The 27,417-nt window shown below is 33.6% G+C and overlaps 1 protein-coding gene across 1 annotated transcript in view; it reads right to left on the bottom strand.

Moving 5' to 3' along the window:
• Nucleotides 1-2,422: 2,422 nt before the first annotated feature.
• HNRNPLL (heterogeneous nuclear ribonucleoprotein L like) overlaps nt 2,423-27,417 on the bottom strand; it is a 38,444-nt gene continuing 13,449 nt past the window's right edge. Inside the window, exons 3-13 of the mRNA XM_068969853.1 lie at nt 23,566-23,803; nt 22,063-22,143; nt 20,179-20,280; nt 20,017-20,089; nt 15,692-15,763; nt 11,218-11,435; nt 8,301-8,422; nt 7,618-7,819; nt 6,823-6,880; nt 6,634-6,732; nt 2,423-4,080 (exon numbers count right to left, since the gene is read on the bottom strand). Coding sequence (XP_068825954.1) covers nt 4,025-4,080; nt 6,634-6,732; nt 6,823-6,880; nt 7,618-7,819; nt 8,301-8,422; nt 11,218-11,435; nt 15,692-15,763; nt 20,017-20,089; nt 20,179-20,280; nt 22,063-22,143; nt 23,566-23,803 — 1,321 coding nt within the window. The 3' untranslated portion in view covers nt 2,423-4,024. The remainder of the gene's footprint in view (nt 4,081-6,633; nt 6,733-6,822; nt 6,881-7,617; nt 7,820-8,300; nt 8,423-11,217; nt 11,436-15,691; nt 15,764-20,016; nt 20,090-20,178; nt 20,281-22,062; nt 22,144-23,565; nt 23,804-27,417) is intronic.

Here is a 27,417-nt window from a genome sequence, read left to right as displayed (position 1 = left end):
ACTAGGCGGAAAAACTGTAGGCTATCCACCAGCATGTAATTCCCAGGTGGGCTGGAACCACAAGGTTGCTGATGCTGACTCTTGATTACCTCACCAGCAACCAATCAGAAGAATGCCCATAAATTAAACATATACCCTGCAACCCTCTCCCTCACCCTGTCTTTCAAAATCTTTCCCTGAAAAGTCATTAGGGAGTTTGGGCTCTTTGAGCATTAGCTGCCTGGACTCTCTGCTTTGTGCCCTGGAATAAACTATGTACCTTCTCTCAGCACAGGCCAGTGTCAGTAGATTGGTTTTAATGTGCATGTGAGTGGATCCAAATTTGATTTGGTAACAATATTAAATAAAAGGCCCTCTGAAGAATTTATATACTACATAAAATTTTTTGCTTTTGCTTCTATGTATTCTTTTCTATAAATATCAATCTCACTGAATTCCTCTTCAAGACTTTGAAACAGCTATAGTTAGTATACAGGTGAAAATCTAAATACAACTGAGTCAACTGAGTAAAATCACCTCTTAACCTTCAAGGAAACTTGACTACATTCACTAATATGTCTTCCTGAAGGCTGAGACTCATTAAGTCAGGGTAGCTCAAAACATAGTAGAGTCCCAGCAGAACCAGAACTGTGCAGCCAGTGCATCATTTTGGTTTAGGAACACAAAAAAATGCTAGTTTCTATTCATGGAATCATCCTCTCCCCATCTCAAATCCTTCCCTAATTGCTCATGGTGCTCAAGACCCATCTCTTCTCTGGCCCGTGACCCACCCTGACCCAGAGCCCAGGGTGACTGGAGAACAGTAGCTGACAGCCACCACAGCAATAAAGCCGTAAGCCAGATCTGGAATTACATCTGCTGGTGGGGTGAAACCAACCCACATTATCCCCACCCTTTTCTCAACATACCTAACTAGCTGCGTCAAAGTGAAGTACTGCATAGGCCCTTGTTTAAACTAAAGGATTGCTGGGCCAGACTCTCTTTTTCACTGTAGTAAAATACACATAACTTAAAACTACCATTTTAACAATTTTAAAATGTACAATTCTGTGGCACTTAGTACATTTACAATGTAGTTAACTAGTATCACTGTCTAGTTCCAGAACATTTTCATTATCTCAAAGGAAATCCTATACACATTAGCAGTTAATCTCTGTTCTCCCCATTCCCAGTCTCTGGTAACCACTACTTTTAACCATTTACCAGAGCAATTAATAGTCTGGGCTAATACAGCTAATACTGTATAATCAAAGCAGCCTATGCTCACAGCAGTTTCCTTATGCCGTTTAAATTAGGGTGACTTTAGTTCACCTGAACTTTTTAAATGAAGCAAATCTATGCTTTAGATTACTATGGAACAATGTTCTACACTCAAAATTTTCTTCTAGAAAGAGAATATCACTGATTACTAAGAAGCAGTTACCCAGCAACCTATCCCTGCAGAGAATAATGTAAAAACATGAAATATAGTTATTGACCCCATTTAGTCATTCTTACCCTCATCTCTCAGTTCAGTCCTAGAAAACATACTGTTTAGATAATCAACTCACTAAGATGCTGCTAAGTCTCATGCTACAACTGCAAATAATTTTTATTTGGTAGGGTAATCCCTCAGCAGGAAGGTAGGGCTTTTTAAAAGGCAGCTTATATTCTGTAACAGAATAACTTCTATAGATTTATTATCAAATGTTTCATGGGATTTGGCTATGGAATGGAATCTCAGTATTAAAAAAATAAACTCAAAGCTACCATTTCTTTTTTAAAATATTTACTTATTTGGCTATGTCAGGTCTTAGTTGCAGCATGTGGGATCTAGTATCCCGACCAGGGATTGAACCCAGGCATTGGGAGCATTGAGTCTTAGCCACTGGACTACCAGGAAGTCCCCAAGCTACTATTTCTTAAAAGAGCAGCTGTAGAACCTGCTCTTTCATGTTCTCTTAAAAGTCGAAAGATCACAAAGGCAAGACTGTTGTTAAGGCTAAGGAAAGAGGGTGTGTCACCAAAGCGTATACAGTGGTGAAACCCAACTAAATTGTCAGAATCATTCCTGACAGCAACAGAAGAGGACTGACATACCAGGGCATGAATCAGCAAGGTCCAGCCTACCACCCCAAATTACACCTGAAGAGTCTACTTGTTACTTTGGTGGGGAGAAAGCACTAAAAAGAATTCATAGGTAAAGTCAATACTACTTAAAGCACATGTAAATTAAATAAGCCCTGTCAACCATCCACAGGTTTGTCTCCTAAAATCTTAGGCACAAAATAATCTGTAACACTGACATCCATCTTAATTTTCAGAGGGCAAGGGAAGGAGACAACTATTACCCAGACTCACAAGTTACCTTTTAAAATTAAGACATCTCAATTTTACAACAAATGTAGAAAAGTATTTATAGAAGAGGGGAAAAAAAAGCTTCATTTATTGTAAAGTCAGGTAAACTTATGTATACAGCACAGTACCATACATTTACAGAAGTTCATTCACAGGTTACCTTCAACATAACTTACTGGGTTCCATAAGGATCTAAAATACTTCTAGACTGAATTTAAAATTTCTAGATCTAGAGGGCTAAAGGGACATTAGTCCACTGTTGTCAAAATGCAATGAGAAATGTTAATGTATGCTTAGTTTCCATCAAAACTTTCTATTCAACAGCTCTTAAAACTTTTTTAAACCCCTGCATCATTTCTAAAAGGATTAAGGCAAACTGCTTTTTTGTTAAAATTCAAAATAAAGCTTTTTCAAAAGATCTAAACGGAACTTCTATATACAAATTTGTTTAAAACTCTCAGAAGCAAGAGATTGGCTATTGCCAACTATAGATTTCATAGTTACTCAAGATAGATAAAACATATTCTCCCTTCTATTAAGGATGAAAATAAAATGCCTGCATCAGTTTTCTATTATTAAAAAACTATGAACCTGGTAACAGATGTGTTATAGTATAGTCTCTCAATACCATGCTTAGTCCTTACATCTTACTTGCCTATGTAAAGATACGTTTTGTTTCTTTAAAAAAAAAAAAAAAAAAACAGATCCAGTGGGAGAAAGAATGTTTAATAAATGGTATTGAAACAAATAGCTATCTGTTTGGAATAAAAATAAAATTAGATCCTTATACCTTGTACCATGTAGAAAAATACATATATTACTGATGGATTTCAGAGTAAAAAATAAAAATGCAAGTACCCAAAATTCTACATACAAATTTAGGGAGTTCACAGACTCCCTAAAGCCCATCCATGGATCTCAGATTATCTAGAAGAGGAATTGTTAATTATAACTTCTATCAACGCCAAATACTAGATGTGTTTTCAAGATCAAGTCACATGCAACAAATGAAGATGAACACATTAACTCATTGTTGTAACTTTATAAAATTGCCAAACTGGAACTAGAAACAGGCATGTCAATACAAATCGACAATGACTTAAGAAAAAAAATACACCAATTTAAATAAGTTTGAGTGCATACTGTACAAGTGTATCCATGTCTGTTAGCCTTTCAGAAATATAAAATCAGCTAAATCTGTAGTACTTAAAATTTAACATATGCAATGTTATTCTCAAACTTGATTAAAATACTTAATAAATACATGTTTAATATGAATAACTGCAACATACTTCAACATCTAAACATATAATAGGAATTCTATAATATTAAAATGCAATACTTTCACCTGCATTAATCTCATACACAATGGAAAAATACTTGCAGATAATTAGCATTAAGAATGCAAATATATTTTCACTGTGGAAGAAAAATAAGATTAGAAATCATATATTTGTATAATCTACAAGAAAGCTGTAGATAGTCCACATTATGATATTCTATGTTAAAATGAAAGCAATATTTAAGTTTACAACAAATTTACTCAAGGCAAAATATTTATTACAGAACAGAATCTTAAATCAAAGCAAGGCAACATTAGATTAACCATTTTAGTTTCTTTTTTAAATGAAGTGTAGCTTTAAAATTGTAATAAAGGTAAAACAAATTCTAACATGCTCGTCTCTTCTTATAAATGGGATGATGTAGAAAAGCAAAGCTTCAATGTATAGGGATTGGAACCATCTGTAAAATTAAAAAACAAAGTTAACAGTTTCCTTCATCAAACTTTCATGATAAAATTGAATTAGCAGAGTAAATTATTTCACTTTTTTATAGTATTTGAAGAAGGAAAATTTCTACGTAAGGTAAGGAGATTACTTTCATTCATACCTACTAGCAGGTGAGCTAAATGAAGGCTGGAATATTGTCCATTTTACATTCCTATTGTTCTAAACATCATTTGACACATAGGATGCACTCATAAATGTTTAAGTGAATTAATCATTAATTAATGATTAATTAACAGTATAATCCAGATAAACAGTATCAGGATTAGGCTTATCTAAGCCCATTTGCAAAACTCACTTTGCAGAAAATATCACCAATGGTAATCACTCTACAAAAGTTAATTCAAATATAGTTTGGGAAATGGAATAAGATTGGAATATAAAAGAAATGAGCTGAAAAAGTTCTAAGAGAGTTAAGTATTAAATCTGATCAACAGGGCATATAAATTTTTAAACTGCTAAAGAAAAGAAGGGGTGGTATAATACACAAAAATACTTTCATTTTATACATTCTTCTTTAACTTTTCAGAACAAGAGAGATAGTTCTTCATCAACTGATTATACAAAGAAATAATTATGTTATCTTAATGTACCAGAATTTTAGTGTTTAAAAAATTCCTATAAAAGTACATACATCAACAAGTATTAGCAAGACACTGCAGAAGATTTAAAAAAAAAAAAAAAAACTGTACCTGTCTTCAAGTTTACTATTAATATACTATATTTTGAATATATCTCAAATATGCATATAAAGTCTTTTAAAATCTTCCATCAAAAATTTAGCCTGACTCACTATTTTTATGACAAAGGTAAAATGAGAGGAGGTATTCCTACTTATTAATTATTTACTAAGAAAATTTTCAATCATGAAAAAATATATGGATCAGTATAATGAACACCTACAAAGCTTCATGAACTACCAGCATCTGGCAGGCTTACTTCATCTACCTACTCTCCATATGCTTTTGGGGTGCTGGAATATTTTAAAGCAAATCCTAGATATGTTACTCCATCCATAAATGGATGGATGTAACTACCATCTTCCCCCCACTACCATTCATCATCACTCCTAATAAAATTGGTATTAATTATTATTTATTTAGAAAGATAACATTTCAACACCCTATAGAGCCAGGAGCTCAGTAAATTTTGCAGCATAAAGCTTCAAAAGTTAAATACTTGTGTATTCTTTGCACTGTAAAAAAGAGGCCATTTACCATCATAAAGAGAGTGACACTTCATTTGAAACAAATTAAAATATGTGGGATACCATTTTTCATCTATCATATTGGTAAAAATCTAAAGTCTGACAACACTCAGCATTGGTAAGAGTGTTGGGCAGCAGGCATTTTCATACACCACAGGTAGTAAACTTGTGTAACCTTTTCCAAGGACAATCTAGCAACATTTACCAAAACATAAACCTTTATGCTCTCTATGAGGAAACTGCCCTACAAATATAAAACATGCAACTATTAGGATGTTTATTGTAGTAGTAGAAAAAACACAATTAGAAACAAGCAGTATTCCTGACAGGGGAAATGGATAAATCAAATTGTGGTACATCACTACTAAAAACAGCTACTCTGTGGCGGAAAAAAAAAGGGGGGGAGGTAGTTTTACACGTGCTGATACAGAAACAGTTCCAAGACATATTAAGTGAAAATAGCAAGGCACATAATAGTATGTATAGAAGAACCATTTTGTGTAAGTTTTAAAAAGGTAGATATATATATACTGGAGAGGAAGAATAAAAGGAAAAGACAGAAAGGTTAGGGGTTATAGAAAGCTTTATCTTTCATTTTGTACCAGTATGTACCATTTGAGTTCTTTAACCATATATATTTACTGCTTTCTTCTAAAAAGATCAACAGGATATATGGAAGTCAGTCTCCCAGCGGGCCCCAACGCTCTGTACCTCCTTGCATTCACAGCCCTGCACAGCCTCCGCCTACACTGTATCACAGTCGGTTGGTGTGACCACCAGATCACAGCCTAAGTGCTATCATGGGACTCCCAGTAACAGGTTACGAAAGGCACTGTGCCTTCTGTTTTGTTGGTCTTTCGCTTTCATCTCTCTCTCACTCATTCAAAAAAGGCAAAAGAGCTGCCACGAAATGGCCAATATGGTTTGAGTGTCCCTACAAAGAAACACACGAGTGAGCACGGAACTGGATTATCCAGTCCCCAGTCATAAGACTTAAAATGATTGCAGCCTTATGAGACCAGAGCCAGACCCACCCAGCTAAACTGTACACAGACTATTAATTCTCAGAAACAGTAAGATAAATAAAGGCTTGCTGTTTTAAGCTGCTAAATGTTGTGATACTGTTACATAGCAAAAGGTCACTATATAAGAATTATGAGGGGTTGTGGAATTTACATGCCTTTTTAAAATTTGAACCTCTATATTACACTGTATTAAAAAAATAAGAAATGATACCTTTAAATCATCGTCAACGTTTGGACAGTAACTCCCACTGAACGACTATGACACGATTCTACTTACTTGGGACTCTTATCTGATAGTGGTTTAGTGCTGTGAGGGCTTCTACTGCATCCGTTTTGCACTCCCATTCTAAAAGCCCAGAAAGTGTTTTGGCAGAAGCTAAAACAATACAAAGAAACACAAATCCACTTGTTATTTGCTTAATATCAAATTAACCAGGAAACTTAAAAAAAGGGAACGTGCACTTACGTTTTGCATCAAACACTTTATATTTGATGAATGTAAGAACTTCATGGTCATTACACAACTGTCAAAGAAATGTAAAACTCCATTAAAAAAGGCCAAAATAATATTCCTACCTTTTTTGCCCCCTCCCGCAGAAAGTAAACTTTATGGTAGCATTTAAACTTTTGAGTATGGCATGAATGAATTAAACCAAATTTTTTTTAGATTAATAAGCTACATGAGAAAATCAATTAAAATGGTGATATCCTATAAACTATGTATATAATTTTAGTGCTATACAATAAAGCCAAGACTTGTAACTGAAATACATATTCTCACAGCTAATCAGGGTTTAATTGAGTACCTAAGGTGGGGAGTGGTGTTCTGGAAAAATAAATTCTTTTCTGAAGCATTTCCTGCAGTTAGGGGAAAATGCAGGGATATATGAAGTTCTGTTATGGGTGAGATTTAAGGACATGGTAAAAGAACTTTATAAATGCAGGACTAAGCATACCTCATTCTAATTCCAATTCTCAAAAATATTGAGCCACAAAACAACAGAAGACCAATGAAGGATGGAGGCCATAAAAGTAAAATGGTCAAAGAATGAACTGTATTAAGTACCAAATTGAACCCAAGTCTCCTGCATTGGAGGCAGACGCTTTAACCTCTGAGCCACCAGGGAAACAAGTTAAGAAAAATACCAATAATATCAAAAGCAGAAGATGAACAGTGAGAGACTTTAAAATGATGTTAAAACATCACATATTTTAAATAAGAAACAGGAACATTTTACACCATTTACATTTCAGTGCCTACCTTTGTGAAGGTCTCTTCTGTGACACACAATGGAACATTATAGTAGTGCAGCACACAGGAGGGTGGTTGGATGATATTCTTAGATGCTTGGCCAGCACTTGTAAAGCGATTATTTTTGCTCATTGCAAAATCCTTGTAGCTACTTGTACCATCCTCCAGCTCAAATATTTGACTTGGAACAACTGAATGTTGTTTAGACACACTAAAGATTAGAAATCAAAGAGGTACAGAACATACCTTTGTTAGATAAAAGCAGCAAATTGGCAGTCTCAAACTGTTAACATATATGCCTGCATCAATCCCAATAAAAAAGGCATATGCAGCTATTTGAATACAATTTAAATATTTACTATTCACTATTTTTAACATTTATTTAATATTTAAATTTAGTTCGAGTTATAATCAATCGCTCTTACACGTAGAAAAACCTACTGAATATATTTTCATATTAGAAAACAAATAAAAAATTGCTCATTTTAACATTTTGCTTTGATTATAAAACTGTATAAGTAATACACAAAATCTAAATTATGTGATCTGAAGTGTCTAAAATGACACCATTTTATAGCTGCTAGTTTCAAATGTGCCCTGAGTTACATTAAAATATTCTGAAATGGAAATTAGTTATCTCCAATAAAAAGGATAAATGTTTTTTAAATTTACCACTTAAGATAAATAATTACCAAACATTAAGTCTTTTTCCAAACAATTTGACATTGTTAAGATGTGTGACAGCTCTTTCTACAGCATACTCATCGCCCATTTCTACCAGTGCTGTACCAGGAATGGTCTTCATAAATTTCACCTGTAAGTACAAAATTCCCAAAACGTGAACATTTAATTCTCTTTAACAGTAACAGAATTTCTAAAAGACATTATAAGTGGTTGATGTCAAGAAAGAAGAACACCTGGAATCTTAACTTTTTTCTGCTCTTCTATCAGACACTCTTAACTCTTATCAAAATGCAATAGTTTAAAACAGAAGACTGCAATTCTACTGTATATCACCCTGAAGAAGAGCACAAGCTTACCCTGACTCTTTTATTTATTAACTGTGTGATGTAGGGCAATTCACTTCTCTGAGCCACAGATATCCTTCTAAAATGGAGATAATGATAACATTTGGATTAATAAATATTGATTAATCCAATAAATATTTATTAAGTACCTAATATGTTTTAATAATTATGCATTGTACTATGTACTGGGGATTTAATGGCAAACATAATAGACATGGTCTTTTTTTTTTTTAAGACATGTTCTTCTTAAAGCTTATGTTCAAGTAGGAAGGTCAGAAATGTTCAAGTAAATAATAATTATCAACTATTCAGCATGCTATTTATTGCCTTAGTAACAAACAAGTAACAAACAAGATACTATATGAGAAATAATACAAAATGACCTTGAGATAGCATTTCCAGTAGGAAGGCTCAGGCAAGGTAGGGGCAGTTTAAAAAATAGGAAATACACGTTTTCATGACATCTTTGAGAGAAGCCATATTTATCCTCTTAAATTATTCCAGTTTTCGTATATAATGCTTTAAGGGTTAGATGGGATAAAGTATGACTATCTTTCAGCATAGTGCCTATGCCTTGGAAAGTCCCTAAATATCTATTAAGTATTACTAATGTTAATAACGTATTAAACACAGTTCTAACCTGTTAACCTCAAGGAATAGTGACAGTATTTACACAACAAATTGCAACATAGCATTTCTATCTATCACTGCAACTGTCAATTTTAATAGGCTATCCTACTATTTTTATACTACACCTGTACTTGGACAAAACTCAGTTGTAGTGGGACTTTTCAGTTTTATTTGAAATCAATTGTCTTCCTGAGGGCAAAATTTCTCTCCCTTGATTTAATCCAATAACATTTCAACAAATGTAACAGTGACCAAATATGTATGTGAAGTATGTAGTTCAATTGATAAATCTCAAAAAAAAAAAGAAGAAACTAATCATAAATAGATCTTTAAAGGACTATGATGGCTTAAAACATATCATTTAAAAGTTTTTAATTTTTTGAGATGTGGAGAGAGACCAGAATTGTTCAAATAACATACAGAAAATTTTGTTTTTATTAGAAAGTGATTTGGATTTCTAAATGAGACAATAGTTCACAACACAAAAAACAATGCTCTAAAAATGTTGATTAAATTGCCTGATTCCCGTTGTCTACAAATGTGAAAAGCACAAACAGAAAAGTAACACTATGTAAAGAAGGTTAACATACACATTAAAGCATATCAGTTGTTATAAATTATGCAGTTTCTGGACCTTAACAGAACACCCAGATGATGCATAAGATAAATGTGGATATGAAAAACTCTAAACTACTTTTCTCAATGCTGCTAAATCTGTTCCATGTATTCTTGGCTAGTTATACAAGGAGAAATATTCCTATGTTACCCCCTAAACCAAATATGGACTTTCTTTTTTCTTTTTCTCTTTCACGTAGTCAAATAGGTAGTGGAAACTCTTTTTTTCAGAGATGTTCCAAGTTGCTGTCTCAGATCAAGGAGGCTTTAGAATTAATGAACTAAGAACTCAAGAGTAGCAATTCCATGCCCCTGCCCTCCCACCCACACTTATGACTCACACACTGTACTTTCTTTTATTGCTGTCAAAACAATACTAAAATCACTTAAAACAACAGGAAAAAACATACTACAGTACTGAAATTCAAATTAGCAAATGTATCAAACAAGTGGTAAGAAGACTACCAATCATTTCCCCAGTTAAATTTTCCATGATTCTTTCAAAAATAGTTTAGAACATACTTTGTGACAGGGACTCTTCTAAGTGTTTGTGAGATATCAATAAAACATCACGGATCTGGGGAAAGCACAGAGTTATCTGGTGAAAATAAAGTTCAATGAAGTTTTAAAGATCTTCAAAATATATGAAATTTAAATGTTTCACTACTTTTTGAGTGTAAAGCCTCCAGACAGAAAGTTTTGGACACAGTCTATCAAAGTGGGTCAGTTTCAAATACTGATTGAGGTAAAAGCATGTTGTCCTACAGAAGATACTAGAACTCTAGCATTTGGGAGGCAGATGTATCAATTTAGAACTCTCCTAAAATTCATTCATAGACAGCCAAGTCCTGAGACTTGTTTATGTAGACCAAGCTCCAAGAAAGTAACTGCTCTTTCAAAATTCCACAGTTCAATATGTTAAATACCAGAATATATCTAAAGTAATTTTAAAAGTATAGGCTTTATGCCTATAATATGCTAGTAATTGATTAAACTACTTACCATTTTAGACTTCTATTTATATTAGTAATTTACCCTGCTATTCAGCAGAAACTAACACAACATTGTAAAGCAACTATACTTCTATAAAAATAGAAAAATATTTTTAGTACCAACAATCTACTCTGATCACTAACCAACAGAAAACAATTTCTAAATTTCTACCTAATGAATTTTTAACTTATGTGGATCACTACTGAAAGAACCTGCATGTTCTTAAATACGAGAAAACACATATATCTGCAGCCTTTTCAGATTTTCCTATTATATATCCTAGCAAAAGAAGTTAATATACAATGAAACTTTTAAAAATAATTTCTTAAAAAATTAAACTTACCTTTTCAATATTTCCATATAAGCAGAATAGGTTGAAGACTCTTGAACAATTCATTTTTAGTTGATGTAATCCACTAACCATTACAACTGAACCAGAGGGATTTCCTCCATGCATGTAAGAGGAAGAGGCCTGTGGTAATGGATATGCAACAAGCTCAGGTGTATCTCGAGAGCCCATTCTGTAACGACTCGGTAAAGGTAATAATGGACCATGGGATCCTATTAAAAACAAAACAAAATAAAACTTTAGCAGACACACTTCACCACATACAAAAACAAACTCTTATTAGCTAGGTTGATGCATATCCAGGAAAACTCAAAAAATGTATGAATATTCAAATATAACCTGTGGGAATTAACAAAAATCTGTATTTATTTGCACCAGATCCAATATACACTGACCTGCACACACCTGCATACACCAGGATTTAAGTTCTTATTTTTAAAAAGTGATTTTAACAAAAATCAGGCTATGGATGGATGAAAAAGATCAGGTTATGGATGGATGAAAAGGAATCAGTGTAAAACTTTGAGCCACTATATATAAATCATACATCAAACTCAAAAAAACCTGCCAACATCTTTTGGAGGATGGAATAATACAATAAAATCTTCAGTGAAATCTATATACAGATAACACCTTTAGTTCCACTAAGAAGTTGTCCCCTTGAATATATTTTACTATTAATGTACTTTCAGGCTAGAATTGTATTTTCCTGATTATAATTTAGGAAATAAAAAGCCTAGATTTAGTTAATAACCCCCGACAAACACACTCAGAGGTTATCATTATTCAGCAACTTCCATTTTTTGAAACATCAAGAATCCAAAACAAGATAATGCTTGAATATCTGAATCTGCTGTCACAGAAACACACAAAACTATGTCTCTCATTCTGAGAATCTTTACTAAGAATCAACTAGCTAACTCTTGAGTAGCTCTAAGTAACTCAATCTACTCAGTTTTCCCATCCATAAAAGATTAGAAGCAACAGGAAAAACAAAGCTAGAGTGAATGGAATAGATGGGAATGAAGGAGTCCAGAGAAACTGACACTAAAAGTTGGCAGAGGGCACATTTACAGCAGGAAGAAGAGAGGCGTAAGAACTGAGAACAAGCAACTAAGATGGAGCGATGTAACTTAAAAATGTAAACCCACACATTGCAGTGCTCCTGAAGTGAAGTGAAGTGAAGTGTTAGTCACTCAGTCATGCCCGACTCTTTGCAACCCCATGGACTGCAGCCCACCCTGTCCATGGGATTTTCCAGGCAAGATACTGGAGTGGGTAGCCATTTCCTTCTCCAGGGGATCTTCCCAACCCAGGGATTGATCTCCTGCACTGCAGGCAGATTCTTTACCGACTGGGCTGAGTCAGTGATTATAGAAGCATACTCTGGGGTGCATATAAAGATTTTGCTACTGTGCAAGAAACCAATCCAAAAACCCAAGTCCTTCCCTCATTTTTCAAGAAATAAAGAATATGTAATGCTACTAGCTTTCACTTTTATGTAAGACTAAGGAACACTTGTCATGTAGAGTGAGTTACTAAAAACTACTATATTTTGGTATCATAGCACATTATTACAGCTTATGTGGATTCAACATTCAATATTCTAAATATAGCTGCCATTCATAACAACACAGAAATACTATCACTGAGCACATGTAAATATAGTATAAATTCCTACAATTTTATGGAGGCATACTTTATCAATATATCATCATCAGTGTTGCCTTAAATTGGTCAAGGTTTTCAACTGCTCTTATTGTCAATAATCTAGTTTATCAAAACAATCAATATAGCTCATGGTGAGTTACTTGTTAAGTAATTATCTGTATTTCAGCCTCTAATTTAGACTATTATATATAAGGTGGTGTTAAATATCAATTATTCTTACCCCTACTGCAAAAATGCACATATATATTATACTCCACCCAGCCCTTCCCCTAATACTACCATTTGCTTGTACAGTAATGACACTATACTATTATGACTAAATTTTTTCACAGACAGTGGGAAAATGTACGTTAGATGGGTAATGGAAACTTCCACTCTGCTGAAGTTGACCAAGGTCCAAAAACTCCAGATCTAACGTCATAGGTAACAAATTCAGTGCAAAAGATTATCTAATGTTTGTAATGACACTGAGCCAGCAGGATTAAATTATGCTATATACACTATTTAAATCATTACCTATATCAAGAAGATTAAAAACAAGTCTCTTAAAAGCTTTCTAAATAATTCATGCAAAAAGTATTGCTGCTTCTGTTTTAAAAAAATTCATTTATATGGGAAAATGCTACATAAATGGCATTTTGAACACTTTGAAGGCCTTCCCCATCTTCAGCACTTTAAAATCTGTACATTATTTTTTGCCACTTTTCAAGTACGAGGGCTTCTATCAGTTCATCTCACAGGGCTGGACTTTCAAATAAAGATAAAGAATTCTTAAAGCACAGATTTATACTGCTATAATAAACCAGTGAACAAGTTAAATCTGTTAAATAAACCTTTTCCTTTATTTTTTCACATACTATTATAAAGGAAAAGTCACCTATGATATGACACCAAAATGCAAATGAACCTGCTTTGCTGAACTGCTGATCTGAAGGGACACAGCTGTGATTTGAAGCATTTGTAAAAAAGGCTCAACATCACGAGCACTGACTCCCATCTTTGCTTTTACCCCAGTTTCTTCATGCTACTTCTCTCTTCAGTCAGTCTAGATTCGTCATTATCTCCTATCCCCTCTCCTGCTTACTTCCCTAGGAAAACAGAGCAAACTCTCCTCTGAGACAAATGTTTCAATAAACATAGCTCAGAGCAGGTGCCCCTACACAAACCCACCACAACCATCCTTCTTCAGCAGGACTCTTCAGAACCGGAATGACCCCTGTTTAACAAACGTCATTCCAAAGAGTTTCGCATCTCTCTTTAAGCTTACATCTTAAAATTTATACACACACACTCTTAGGGCATGAAACCAACAGAGAATTTCACAACAGGCTTTCAGAAAATATAAAGTTCTTCTAGGGCATATAACATATTCTTATTAATGTAATTTTCATGTATTCTATTAAGTGAAGACAAACCTGAAAAGTCACACTGAGAAAATGGTTTGTGTCATCATTACTATAGTACTTTGTCCTTCATTTATATGCTCTCAGATTTTTTTCTAACTCCCTCTGGCAGAATATTTAACCAATTTTTGGCCTTAAGCTGACTGCCACGACACATTTATATAATCTACAACTATACTACAAACTTTGATGAGCCATTCTTTTGAAACCCTCCATTATATAATGCACAGTAAATTCCTAATAAGGGTTTCTTTACTGAAGGATCAGAACTACTTGTATGACCATATTAATATTTACTGTTAAAGAAACTAAGAAAAATGATCAAGGAACACACTATAATGACTGTAGTAAGATTTTCACTTTATACTACACTTACTGTTTTGATATAACATATTGTTTCAAAATCTCTTCTGTAATACAGACTATTATAGAAACTTGAACAATTAGACACATACACATACACGTAATTAATTCCTGGAGTTCAAAAACAGATACTAGGGATTAAGCTAAAACTCACAGCAAAGAATGGTCATCAAATATGTACACTATTTGAAAACATTTCAAACAACAGGAAACACTGGTGGCTTTTCAATAATAAATCCCAAGAACACAACATAACAATTTCTGTTTTCTACCACTTCTAATAGTAATGCTAATTGTACTTCAACTTTAAACCACAGAATAGGTGGGGTCAATAACTACTGCTAAAAACTAAAAAAATATTTAAAAACACAGAACTTAGAACCAGTTTAAATTTTTATCAACAATTCTTAACATCTGCTTATAAAGACAACAGCCAGATACCTAACTTTTTCCTGGGGAAGATTATCAATCTAGGTTTCATAATCTTAATTTATCAACAGAGCAAACATTAAAACTAAGAAGTTAAAAAAAAAAAGAACTAAATACAAATTTAACCAAAGGTGAAGTACCAAGTGTAGAACTAAAAGAATTAAGAGATCTAACCAAAGTCATGTTTCCTTTTCAACAAATACCCCATTCGCTCTGCCTTTTATTACTCTAAATTCCTCTTTGCTCATAAACTGCTGGAATGGAAGAAAATACACTGAGCTATACTTCTTTTTGGTCTTCTAACAGTCTGGAGCTCATAACTAATCAAAACCAAAATAAAACAAAATGTAACAGTGAAAAAGCTTTCAGTCCCAAACAAGAGCTCTCATTTATCCCAAAGATTATGTGATATAACAACAGCCTAAGAAAACAAAGGACTTTGGACAACTCCTTTGGAGTATATTAATAAGGGACTGATCCTATAAACCAAGTCAAGGGAGCAGAAAAAAAAAGAGAGATAAGAATTGTGCCATTCTTCATCAGAAATGCAAAAATTCTAAGAGTTTGTCTATACTACCTTCCTTCTGCCTTGACAAACTTACCATAGCCATCATGTCTAAACGAAGAAGGGTGTTCTCCCAGAATGGCTTGTCTCTGGCGACCCTTTCCTCTATCTGACACAAAAGTAGAAACATGGTTTTAACAATTTTGACTCAAGTACTTAACAGAGTTCTCACATGGGAAACACCCATTCAAAACATCCATTACAATTCATGAGAAATGTGATTCCTGGTTAATGTTAAACATCCATTCATATCCAATTTAAATACAAACACCAGAAGTTTAAGAAAATAATTCTATCTAACAAATTCCACTTAACTTGAAAATATCTTTTTGGCAAACGCCAAATACAATCACACTTTCGAATTTAAGGAAAGAATGGATACTTTTCAGAAAGTGAGGTACACAATGCTAAAGCTTGACACTGTACAGAAGTTTTTTACCAATACATGTCTTTAAAACAAGCTTTAAGTGCAGTACTTTTGAAAGACAGTACCTGATGCATACTATTAGCTTCAACAGCAACACATTTTCAAAGTGGGCTTCTTTCAAGAAGTTCAGCATAAGCCAACAACAACCTGTATTACATGGTTTCACAATCAGTAAACACAGAGTATTTTGTATGTATATACACATATTTACAAACACCTACTGACTTGAGAGCTGGAAATTTTCACATCACTGGCCCATACTGTGTATCATGGATTGGCCATTGTCTATAGACCTTAACACCAGGCAGAACTAGGAACACCCTCAAAGCTTAAATACGCCAAGTTAAAGCTAACCAAGGGGGCTACATTATTGGACGAGAGTACTACAATACTCCTAAAGGATAATTTTTAGGCTACCTACATCTTTAGGGGAGGCATGCCAATTTCCTCAAATCTAAGAAAACAATAAAAAAATTATTCTAAGTTTCTAAAATAGTACTTCCTATGTTAGTAAACTTTAAAAATCATTGTGTAATATTTTGAGAAAGTCTGCTGATCAAATTATGGTGTTCAGTAAGATTTTCTTTTTTTTTTTTAATGAATCTTAAGAGTCTGGTCATTCTTTGAAAATTCAAAGAGAAAGGCTTTCTACATATCCTTAGTCACCTAAACAAATGAGGTTAATGGGAGATGAGAAATAATTTAATTTTTACTTCACGCTACAGAAATATTGTTTTAATTACCTATTTCAAGTTATCACAGCATTGAAAGGGACCTAGGAGGTCATCTAGTTCAACTTTTATTCAGTGTATAAATTCTCTTTATATCATCCCTCAGACTATCAACTGGGACCACCTAGCCTCTGCTGACCCAACTCTGGTAACAAGGTACTCATTACTTTCCCTTACATTTTCAGTTAGTCTTAAATCACGAAAAAATTAATTTCTATATTATATAGAAATTTGTCCTCTAAATATATTCTACTCCACTGAGGGCCTCACAGCCTTACTCAATACTTAGTCTTTCTCCAAAAACTCTTTCAAACGCTTAGATGTTATTATGATCCTCTCCATATTCACAAAGCCATTTATTTCTCCTCCAATCTAAACACTCACAGTTCCTTCTTCCCAGTATTATCATTTAAGTCTCACTCTATCAATCCAATCTGCTATTCTACTCTGCTAACATTCCTCTGCTCAAGAATGCAACCAAATGCTAAATGTAAGTGCTTATCTGATCTAAGAATCTTAAACCAAAACCATCATAAAGTCTTCATGGCTTAGTTTTACTGACAGTTAACTGTGTGCTATGAAAGAAAGAGCACTGAATTGGGAATCAATTAAGATTTCAACGTAACCACTAATTTGCTATATAATCATAGAAACAATCTTTATGTATAAAATGAAGGAGTTAAGAGTAGATGATCTCTAAGGTATCTTTCAGCCAAACATTGTCATTATTTCTCTTTAATAATTTCTCTTCAATAATTGGAAGAATGCACTAACATAAGGTCATATAAAGAAGTATGAGGAAGAGTCAAACACTGAATTTATCAATGTATAAACAGTGGTTTGTAAACTTTCATGGATTCAGTCTGAAATCTGATGGAAGCTGTGGACCTTTTCTCCCCTAAAAGATGCACACACACACAAGTTTTGCTGAACATTTCTGGAGGGATTCTCCAGAGTCTAGGCTAAGAATTCTTTGCACTAAAATGTAAATTGACCTGAAAAGAACTTTTTGAAATGAAGTTATATTTATAAAGTCACTCTTGTTTTTGGTAGAAAAAGTTACAATTCAATATCAACTTGAATGGAAGCTGAAGTCACTACAAAAACAAAAATGAACTGCTATATGATATTTTGCTGTATAGACAAATATCTATCTGTAAGGAATCAGAAAACAAGAATTTTTTTCCCTTGAAAGTATAAACAGCTAACTGTTCTACCTCCTTTAATTATATTTCCCTATTTAAATTTCTATCTTACATTTCTAAACTTTCCTGACTATAATTTCTTATATAAAAATCTAATCTAAGCTGGCTTTTGTAAAACTCAGTTCTTTTAAAAAGAATAGAAATAAACACTATTAAAATAAGAAGGATATCCATAAATATTTTAAGAAACATTAAGAGAAAAATAACCAAACTTACTATTTCAAATGAGTTTAGAAAAAAACAAAACTGAATGTTCAGTAACTGTAACTTGACAGAAGTGAGAGATTTCTCATCAACCACTTGTTCTGTTGTTTGAGTACTAAGGCTTTGTTTTTCAATACTGTATTCAACTGTACCAAGCCCAGGCCAAGCAGATTTCTGTAAGTAGTAAAAAATGTGGGGTCCAGCCTAAGCTGCATTATGAAACAAACTTGTTTGCAACCCCATGCATAAGGCAAGATGATTTCCTGAGAACTAAGAATTAAAGGGGTCAATCACCCAAAAGTCCTAAATATTTGAACATGCAAAGGATCACCACATTGTCTCTCTTTTTTTTTTTTTGGCAACAGTACATGCACTATGGAGTTCCTACTGACCAAGATATTTCAGATACATAAAAATTTTTCCTAGTTTATTGACTTTTACAGATATACTCATCTTGGTGAGGTTTCCCAACACATGGTTCAAACACTGATATTGTAGTTGAGATGTAGCCAATACTGCAGCCCCCTTGTTTTTACAAGATCCACATTTGATTTGTATATTCCAGAATTGCCACACAGTCAGTTGAACAATTTTATCATTCAAATCTATGCTCATGAAATCTAGCATTTATAAGTTATAGGTGAAAATGCATCTCAGATGAAATGCTCCTATTTTCAGATTTATAAAGTTTAAATATATTCTACCTTGAACAGACATGGTACTTTCACCTACATTTGAAAGGTCAAAATTTCTAGTTACACAAATTAACATGAATGATAATCTTAAACTGTTACAAAAAGTGACAACTTATAAACAGCCACTTTACAAAAATCAAACCACACAGAAAATCTTCTTTTACATATAATTCATCTTTTCATTATTATGTTATTCAATGTCCACAATTGAGGAAAACAAAAACAAAAAAAGTAATCTTAGGTGCAGCAAGTATGTATCTATTCATCTTTAATATCTGTGTGGATTGGTTGAGCATTATAATTCCCAAGACCTGTAGATAGCTCTATTAAGGATTATATCCTCTATTAAGGATTCAATTAACAATTTGAATCTAAGCTGCTAACAGTTACAGCAATGGGCATTAAGATTTACAACATTGTAGATAAAATGTAGTATCCGTCAGTGAAAAGTTTTAATTTCTACAACTGAAACCTTAAGGGAAATCAAACCAATATATACATACAACTTGAATAAATGGGCACAGTCTATCATGGTATTCATCCCATGCAAGTCTGAAGTACTGTTAAGTGTCCTCCTTTAAAAACGTGGGGTGATGGTGCATGCAGTATGCAGTCAAGGTGAATTGCAAGTCTGAGTTTTCAGAGGGCTTTTTGCTGATGCCGATGTTGTGCATGATGAAGTGTAGAGTCAGCCTGCTGGAGTCCTCTATCCTTCTTAATGCCTCGTCCAGCTTGGGGGGAAAGTCCTTTCCATAGAGAAGCAGTGTGCAAGTTTGAAGTTTGTAAGGAATATTCTGAATCAGTTTCCTCTCCTCCAAAGAGAGAGAGCTGCTTGGAGAAATGCAAGTCCTTGAACTGCGGGCGTGCCTGTATGTGTGGGCTCCTTGTTGAACTAAATATACGTTAACTCAGTACATACCAGAAGGGGGCACTAATGTTCAAGGTTCTTTTCCAGCATTACAAGGCCTTTTGCAACAAAAGCTTCACCAACAAAGGTTTTCATTTGAATGAACTAGCTCATGTCAGGAAAAAGGAATCTAACTGCATGTAAAAATTTGACAGCAGATGTCAAGTACATCTAAAATGCATAAAATACTTACCTCGTCTTCCCAAATATGGTTTAGTGTAGTCCCAACTGTCATTGTCATTCCTGATAACATTTAGACGAGTTGGCTGTTAAGATTAAAAAGAAAGGAAGTTCAAAATGTGTATCCAAAGCATAAATAACTTCTTTGGCAAAGTGTTGAAAAAAAAATATTTACCCTTGCATATTCAATTTTTAGTGTGCAACATCCAGCATATATATCTGCTCCGTTGAGAGCTGCTTTAGCTTTCTGGGCACACAGGACTGATTCAAACATAAGCTCTATTAAGGAAATTTGGTTTAAAGTGTCCAAAATTTATCATTATTCACTCCCTAAGAAGTGGACTAAAAAAAGTCAGAAATAACTTACTTTCAAAATGCTTTATGAAACAAAATTTCTAACAATTTTTAGTACGAGAATTTAAGATCAAGGGTACCAAAGAAAACATAATGCAACCAAAGTATCTACATTAATCCTTCTAGGTAATCAGAAATACTTTATAAATTGGGGAGTGGGAGGGGAAAAATGGAGCATTCCCTATCAAAGGCCAGCTTGCTCTTTTTGTTTCGATTTTTGAAGCTTTTAAACTTTTGTTTTATATACAAAGATCTAGTATTATTTCTGCCTAAGTTAGATGTTTGACTCACTGGAAAGACCCTGATGCTGGGAAAGACAGAAGGCAGGAGGAGAAGGGGATGACAGAGGATGAGATGGTTGGTTGGATGGCATCATCGACTCGATGGATGTGAGTTTGAGCAAGCTCCGGGAACTGGTGATGGACAGGGAAGCCTTGCATGCTGCAGTCCATGCGGTTGCAAAGAATCAGACACAACTGAACTGAAGTTAGATGTGCTGGATGATCCACTGAAGGAAGTTCACTCAGTCGACTTAATGAAGCCAACGTCTTTCACATACTGGTGGAAACACTGACAGCACATATAGAGGTTGTATTTCCGGATCAGACTGTGCTGCTGCTGCTGCTAAGTCTGTGTGACCCTATGGTCAGCAGCCCTCCAGGCTCCTCTGTCCACAGGATTCTCCAGGCAAGAATACTGGAGTGGGGTGCCATTTCCTTCTCTGTGCTGGATTGAGCCAGCTGGGCAGGAGCAAGAACCCTTCTTTCTCTCTTTTTACAGCTTGCTATCTTGAAATAGGAAATACTGTACTCTCAAAGTAAGAAGAACAGATAATTTTCTGTTAGGCAGTCCAGTGATTAGGAATCCACACTTCTACTGCCAAGGGCGAAAGTTCAATTCCTGGTTCAAGAACTAAGATCCTGCAAGCCACACAGCAAGGCCAAAAAAATTAAGTAGGAAGAATCAATATAATAACAAAAGATTTTTATGTATTTCTGAGATGGTTGAGTTTATAATATTTATCCTCATTTTACTGGCCTTTAAAAATTTACTTTAAGTTTCTTTAAAAAAAAAAAAAATCAAACCACAAAAGTGGTAATAAAAAAAAGCAAAAATACCCTGCCAGAGTAATATATATATTACCATTATATATCCCTACTTTTTTCTATGCATATACATGTACACATAGGTTAGGGTTTTATTTTTTATTTTTTAATGGGATTGTACTATATGTACAGCTTGCTCGTTTTACTCAATGTATATAACAATTTAACATAGAAAAGTAGGTCTTACATAAACCATGATCATTTAAAAGATTCAGTGAAAAAAGGAAAGAAACATTCTACTGATTCCAACGTTTTGATACTTCCAAACTATTTTAAAGAGATTCAGAAAAGTCCATTTGAGACAAATTTCAAAAAGGTACAAGTATACATATAATCAAACAGTGTTATTTTTTTTTTCCCATTAAAAAAGCAAAGCAAACTATAAGATGGAGCACTACATTACTTTACAGTAGAAGTTATCAAAAATGGTAAAATTCTCTGTGGATACTGCAGTTTTGTTTTTAAACCTAAGACAACTAGATGGTGGGGGATAATAAATACTACTTGTTCTCAAAATTATTAAGCAGGAAAAAGTAAGATCTATATTATACAGCATTCATACACATCAATAAAAAATTTACAAATAAAGGATATTCAACCATTGCTTGTATCCCATTTCTCTTGAATATTACAATACGCTGCACTTTTCCAACAGGATTGCATACAGTATATAAAACATCCTAGGAAGGAAAGAAAATAAGACTTCATCACATCTTATATTCAGAAATATAATAAAGCCAAACTCTGTTTTGTTTAACAACAACAAAAAAACCTGTTATGATGTCATTTCTATTAAGCACTAATTAAACTTCTAAAAACTGTTATACTTTAATAAATTTAAATCTATTTCTTCACCTACACAATATACTCACATTAGAGAACTTCCAATGAAACATTTGAAAAGCATTATTACTTATAATCTCCTAAATGAATCCTCAAATTTTTAAGTACCTAAAAGAATCTCTGATAATACAATTAATAAACCAAAGCTGTAACCAATTACATTTTTTCCCAAATGTGACTCTGAAATGTTTAATATTATAATCACTTAAATTACAATAAAAAATATTTATTAAAGAGTAGGAGTAGTACAACTCAGTATTTATTTTTCAAGGACAATGGCTATAGAAAAAAGACCCAGGGAAGATCATTTCTAAAGAGTTAAATTTCACGAAACAAGATGCCTGAATCTAACAGAGAACCCTAAATACCCACTTAGGAACAATTCTTCAACTTTCAAATTTTTTGAGTACCTACATTACAGAGCCACACCATTAGGTAACTAAGGATATAATAAACAAATCAGAGTACTTGTACTAGTTATATTCTTTTTCCCAAAACACCAAATACTGTAAATATATTAATGGTGTTTATTAATAAGTCTATACAGATCACAAAAATAAACAGATACATAGTATCTATCTAAATTTGAATAGTATCTAATGCTTTAAAAGTTTATATTCAAATATCATATACTCTTACTAGAAATGGTACTAAATGAAGCGCCTCTTATTATGACATTTTATTCATTACAAAAATCAAGTGTCCTTATCACTAGTTTATTACTAAACAGCATGCTATTACTATAAAGTAGAAAACTCAACTGGTTCAGGACATGAATCCTTTCAAAATTCTAACATTATTTTTTTTAAAAGTGAAGAAGAGAAGTTTTTAACAAGCTATCTCTAAACAGTTTATAATGATAAATACATCTTACTATACCACGGGATTCTGTCACTACCTAGCAGATGCTCTTAGTGTTATGTGCTGGCAAATGAGTGACAGAGATTTCTTGGATCATTTCCAACAAGTCTGTCTCTACTTTATTATCGGAAAGAGAGTTAACAGTGAAAGTAGTAAATAAAAGTAATGTGCCTATTTAATTATGACAACTGTGCTTCTGACCTCTTTACAACTTCAGTGCTTACCATGCCTTTGTTCATTAAACATGACAGTCAAAACTAAGATTACTTTTAATAATTCTTTTTTTTTAACCCAATATTTTCAAACATCTATATGGCAGTGAAGAAAACTACAGGTTAGTCACCCAAGGCAAATTCCAAAATCACTTTTAATTTAGTCTGTCTTACTAAAATACATACCACTGTAATTGGATAAAGAGGATTCTGAATCGACAGCAGAAGAACTTTGTTGCCTCCTGATGGATCATCAGTATTTCCTGGCCGAGTGATCCTTTTGCTTGTAGAATAGTTGAAAAAAGCCTGCTGACCAGCTATGTACACAGGTTCATCTGCAGCAAACGTCACACATTCTTTGGCACTATCTATGTTCTCAAATTCCACCAGCGCCTGCCGTTTAAACGGCATCATCATCACATAGCTGAAAGGAAGCCAGGGAAAGAATACTTTAATATAGCAAGTTTAATTAACATTTTTCTCAAGTAAAAGCAGACTTTAATTAAAAATGTCTCAAATCATACAGGCTAGTAGTCTTCACTACCTACACCCAATGTTAGCAAACTCTTAAATTATCCAAATAAATTGTGGTATACCGGGTAGATGGTATATGTTTCAAAGGTCCTCTTGTGATTAAAAGCTTTTATGTACCTCATGCCCTCCTCAAGCACAATTCTGTTATCAGTTACTAATAATCCCATCCAGTTTATTCCTCAGGCTGCCACTTATAAGCAGGATTAGAAAATATCTGGAAGTCACAACTGTTGAAGCCCGTGGACCTAGAGCCTGTGCTCCATAACAAGAGAAGCCACTGCAATGAGAAGCCCATGTACTGCAACTACAGAACAGCCCCCACTCACTGCAACTACAGAACAGCCCCCACTCACTGCAACTACAGAACAGCCCCCACTCACTGCAACTAGAGAAAGCCTGTGCAGCAATGAAGATCCAACGCAGTCAAAAATAAAGCAGTGTGTACATGTCAAAAAAAACTAGAAATGAAGGGAGGTTAGCAAGAAATCAGAACACGCGGATAGGAACAGGGAACCATGTCCTCTATTCACAGAAACAAGGGCGTTAAAAATATTTTTAAACACGGTCAATGTGCTTTTTGTAAGAGCAGGAGGCCAGAGAAATAACATGAGGTCAGGTACTCAGTGACAGCACTGCTTCTCAATCAGGCATCCAGGAACTAACTACACTTCAAAAACTGGCAAGCCATTTCTTAGTAAGAAACAGACCACTTTGTAGCCTGGCAAATTATGTAATTTCTTAAGAATTTTAGCTTCCTTGTTTATACAACTGGGAGCACGGCTGTCAAGATTATACAGTTCCTGCATACAAACTGTTTACCTTGCCTCACTCATCTTTACATCCTTAGCATCTAGAAACAAAGAGCCTGGCACATGACAGGTATTCAATCAATACTTTGGTCTAGGAGGTTTATTAGCTTTCAGGCCACACCATTCAAAACTGAAGAATAAAACACAGAAACAGTAACGCCTAGGATTAGTTTTCCCAACTATAAATGCAAGATATAAATTTCAGGAGAGAAACATTCCTTTTAGAAACTCAAATTCCTAGTTGAGGTTCTAAAGTTTTGTATACAAAAAAACAGAAAACACCAGAATTAGGTCTATGCTAAAGAAATTTAAGAATAATAAATATTCTCCCTCTCACAAATCTAAGTTGGTTTAAAGCTAAGTGGTATCACCAAGTAAATATGTTAATAATGTCCTTTGGGTCTTTGGAAACACAGAAAAATCATAAAGGTTCAAAAAAATAAATTCTTTATTGGCCTATTATAATAGACTTATCTGTTTGTAGTAAAAAAAAAAAAAAGCTTTCTATAGCTACAATAAGAAGTAAGTTAGAAGCACAGAGTTAAATGCTACACAGGTTACCCAGGAAAAGTAGCATCATATAAAGATAGGGAATGGAAAATCAGAATGTCACAGGCATTTTATAATTCACTTAAATTCTAGGGTACATAATTAAAAAAAAAAAAAGTTCAAAGTATTAATACAAGAAAGACTGGAAGACCAAAGAGAGAAAAAATAAAAAGTCCAAAAATATGGTAGAATAGGTATGTTCAGCTTATAGCTTAAAACATACTTACTAATTTTTAAATAAAAACAAAAGGAAGCAAGAGATTTACTACATAAATCATGTCTCCAAAGTTTTGTTTTAAAATTCAAACTGGTATAGCTAATCACTACCTCGTATCTTTTCCTTTAATGAAAGAGAGAAGGGAGGAAAAGAGACTTATAAGGATATATTTTTAAATATTCTTTTGATTAAAGACAAAAAATAGCAATTATCCTGACTTATTTTTAACATCTTACGGTTTCTTCTGAACTTCTTTCCTATACATCTAGTTTTTAAGTATAAACTTACTATATATTGAACTTGGTGACTCATCTTTTTAATACAAGTAGTTTCTGTAAAATCTTTATATTTGCCCTCACATATACCACCAAATAAATCAACAAACAAAAAAATATGGAAAGTTTCTATAAGTGTGACATTTTGAAGCAAACACCTACTCCTCATAGGAAGCTATTCAAACTTCTTTCAGCTTTGGTAGCAGATACCTCTTATTCAAGATCATTTCACACAACTGAAACTCCTATTGTACATATTTATGCCAATTAAGCTCTTAATTATACACTAATTTGTTCCAATTATTTCACCATTTTTCTATCCACATAACTATGAATCTTGAGGGTAGAATGATGTACTATGCAAATTAACTAAACAAAATTCATATATGGAACACATTACCATAGACTAAATATCAAACAGTATAGAGTCTAAAAATTGACGAGTCACTCACAGTGATTCAAATGAGTCACAGCCTTAAACAAACAGTTCTATTTCTTTAATCCCCAACATCCAGTTCATGGTCATAATTGACATCAAAATATCAATATAGTTATTATTTCCCTAAAGTTTCCAACTTCATTTGCTCACCAACTTGTTTTCTGACAATATTCAGTATTTCTTGGCTGTAAAAAAAATAACTTAAAAAGCCCTAAATATATAAGAACAGAAGAAAATAAAAATCCAGAGATAACCTCATTGTCTCATGGAGTCTCTTTATAACACCATAAGACTACACACCACCTGGAAGTGGTGACTGGGTGAATCAATGTCAACATGCAAGTCTTAGTATCATGTAAGGAGTCTGCTTCAATACTATGTAATTCTCCAGACAAACTTAACTTCCAATATCCACTCCAAATGACTAAGAAGTGATATAGTCATCTTAGTGATACTTCAAGAAATGGACTTCTATTTATGCCCATGAGGTTTTCCAATTTGTACCTCCAACCATAAACAAAATGTTAACAGTGGTTTCTGAGGTCCATAAGTTAAGGGTAATAAGTTTGCTAAGTCATCCACCTCTCATTGAGGTCACCAAGAAATTAAGAAGATGCCATGATGGAAGGTGTCACCTAACACTACTAATACTCCTTTGAAGAAACGATTCCTCTCTGTTGGAATCTCTGATCTCTCCCTCACCATCTTCTTTCAATACTCAAAGCTCCACATAAACTTTTATAAAATTGAAGCAGTCAAATGATCTCAGCAAATATATTGAAATTTCTCTCCTGTTTATATACTATGACTTAGTCTGTATAGTCTCTGCTGCCTATAACAAAAACCCCAAATAGAAAAAAAGTAATAAATTCTATATTATCCATAGTAAGAAAGAACAGCCAAGCATATTTCAATTTAGAAAGCATTTTTTTTAAGTGTCTATTTTGGGCAGCAGATTCATTTTTCAAATCACGTTTTTCATGTAAGTCAGTCTTCTTAAGTATACACAGCTGTAAAGGAAGAGCATGCGTGACTACAAAACACAAAAGGAAGGTAAGCTAGGATAAAACACTGCCCACTCATCATATCACAGCAACTCACACTAAGCAAATAACACCTACCTTTTAGTCTACTCCCTTTTCACTGCCAATTAATAAATAGTTCAAAACAAACTACAATAAACAAACAAACAAAAAAAAACAGTATTTAAGTACT

This window comes from Capricornis sumatraensis, chromosome 1 (genome assembly GCF_032405125.1).
Source record: "Capricornis sumatraensis isolate serow.1 chromosome 1, serow.2, whole genome shotgun sequence".
NCBI lineage: Eukaryota > Metazoa > Chordata > Mammalia > Artiodactyla > Bovidae > Capricornis > Capricornis sumatraensis.
The sequence above is the reverse complement of the archived record's forward strand: the minus strand, read 5'-3'. Positions and strand labels throughout refer to the sequence as shown.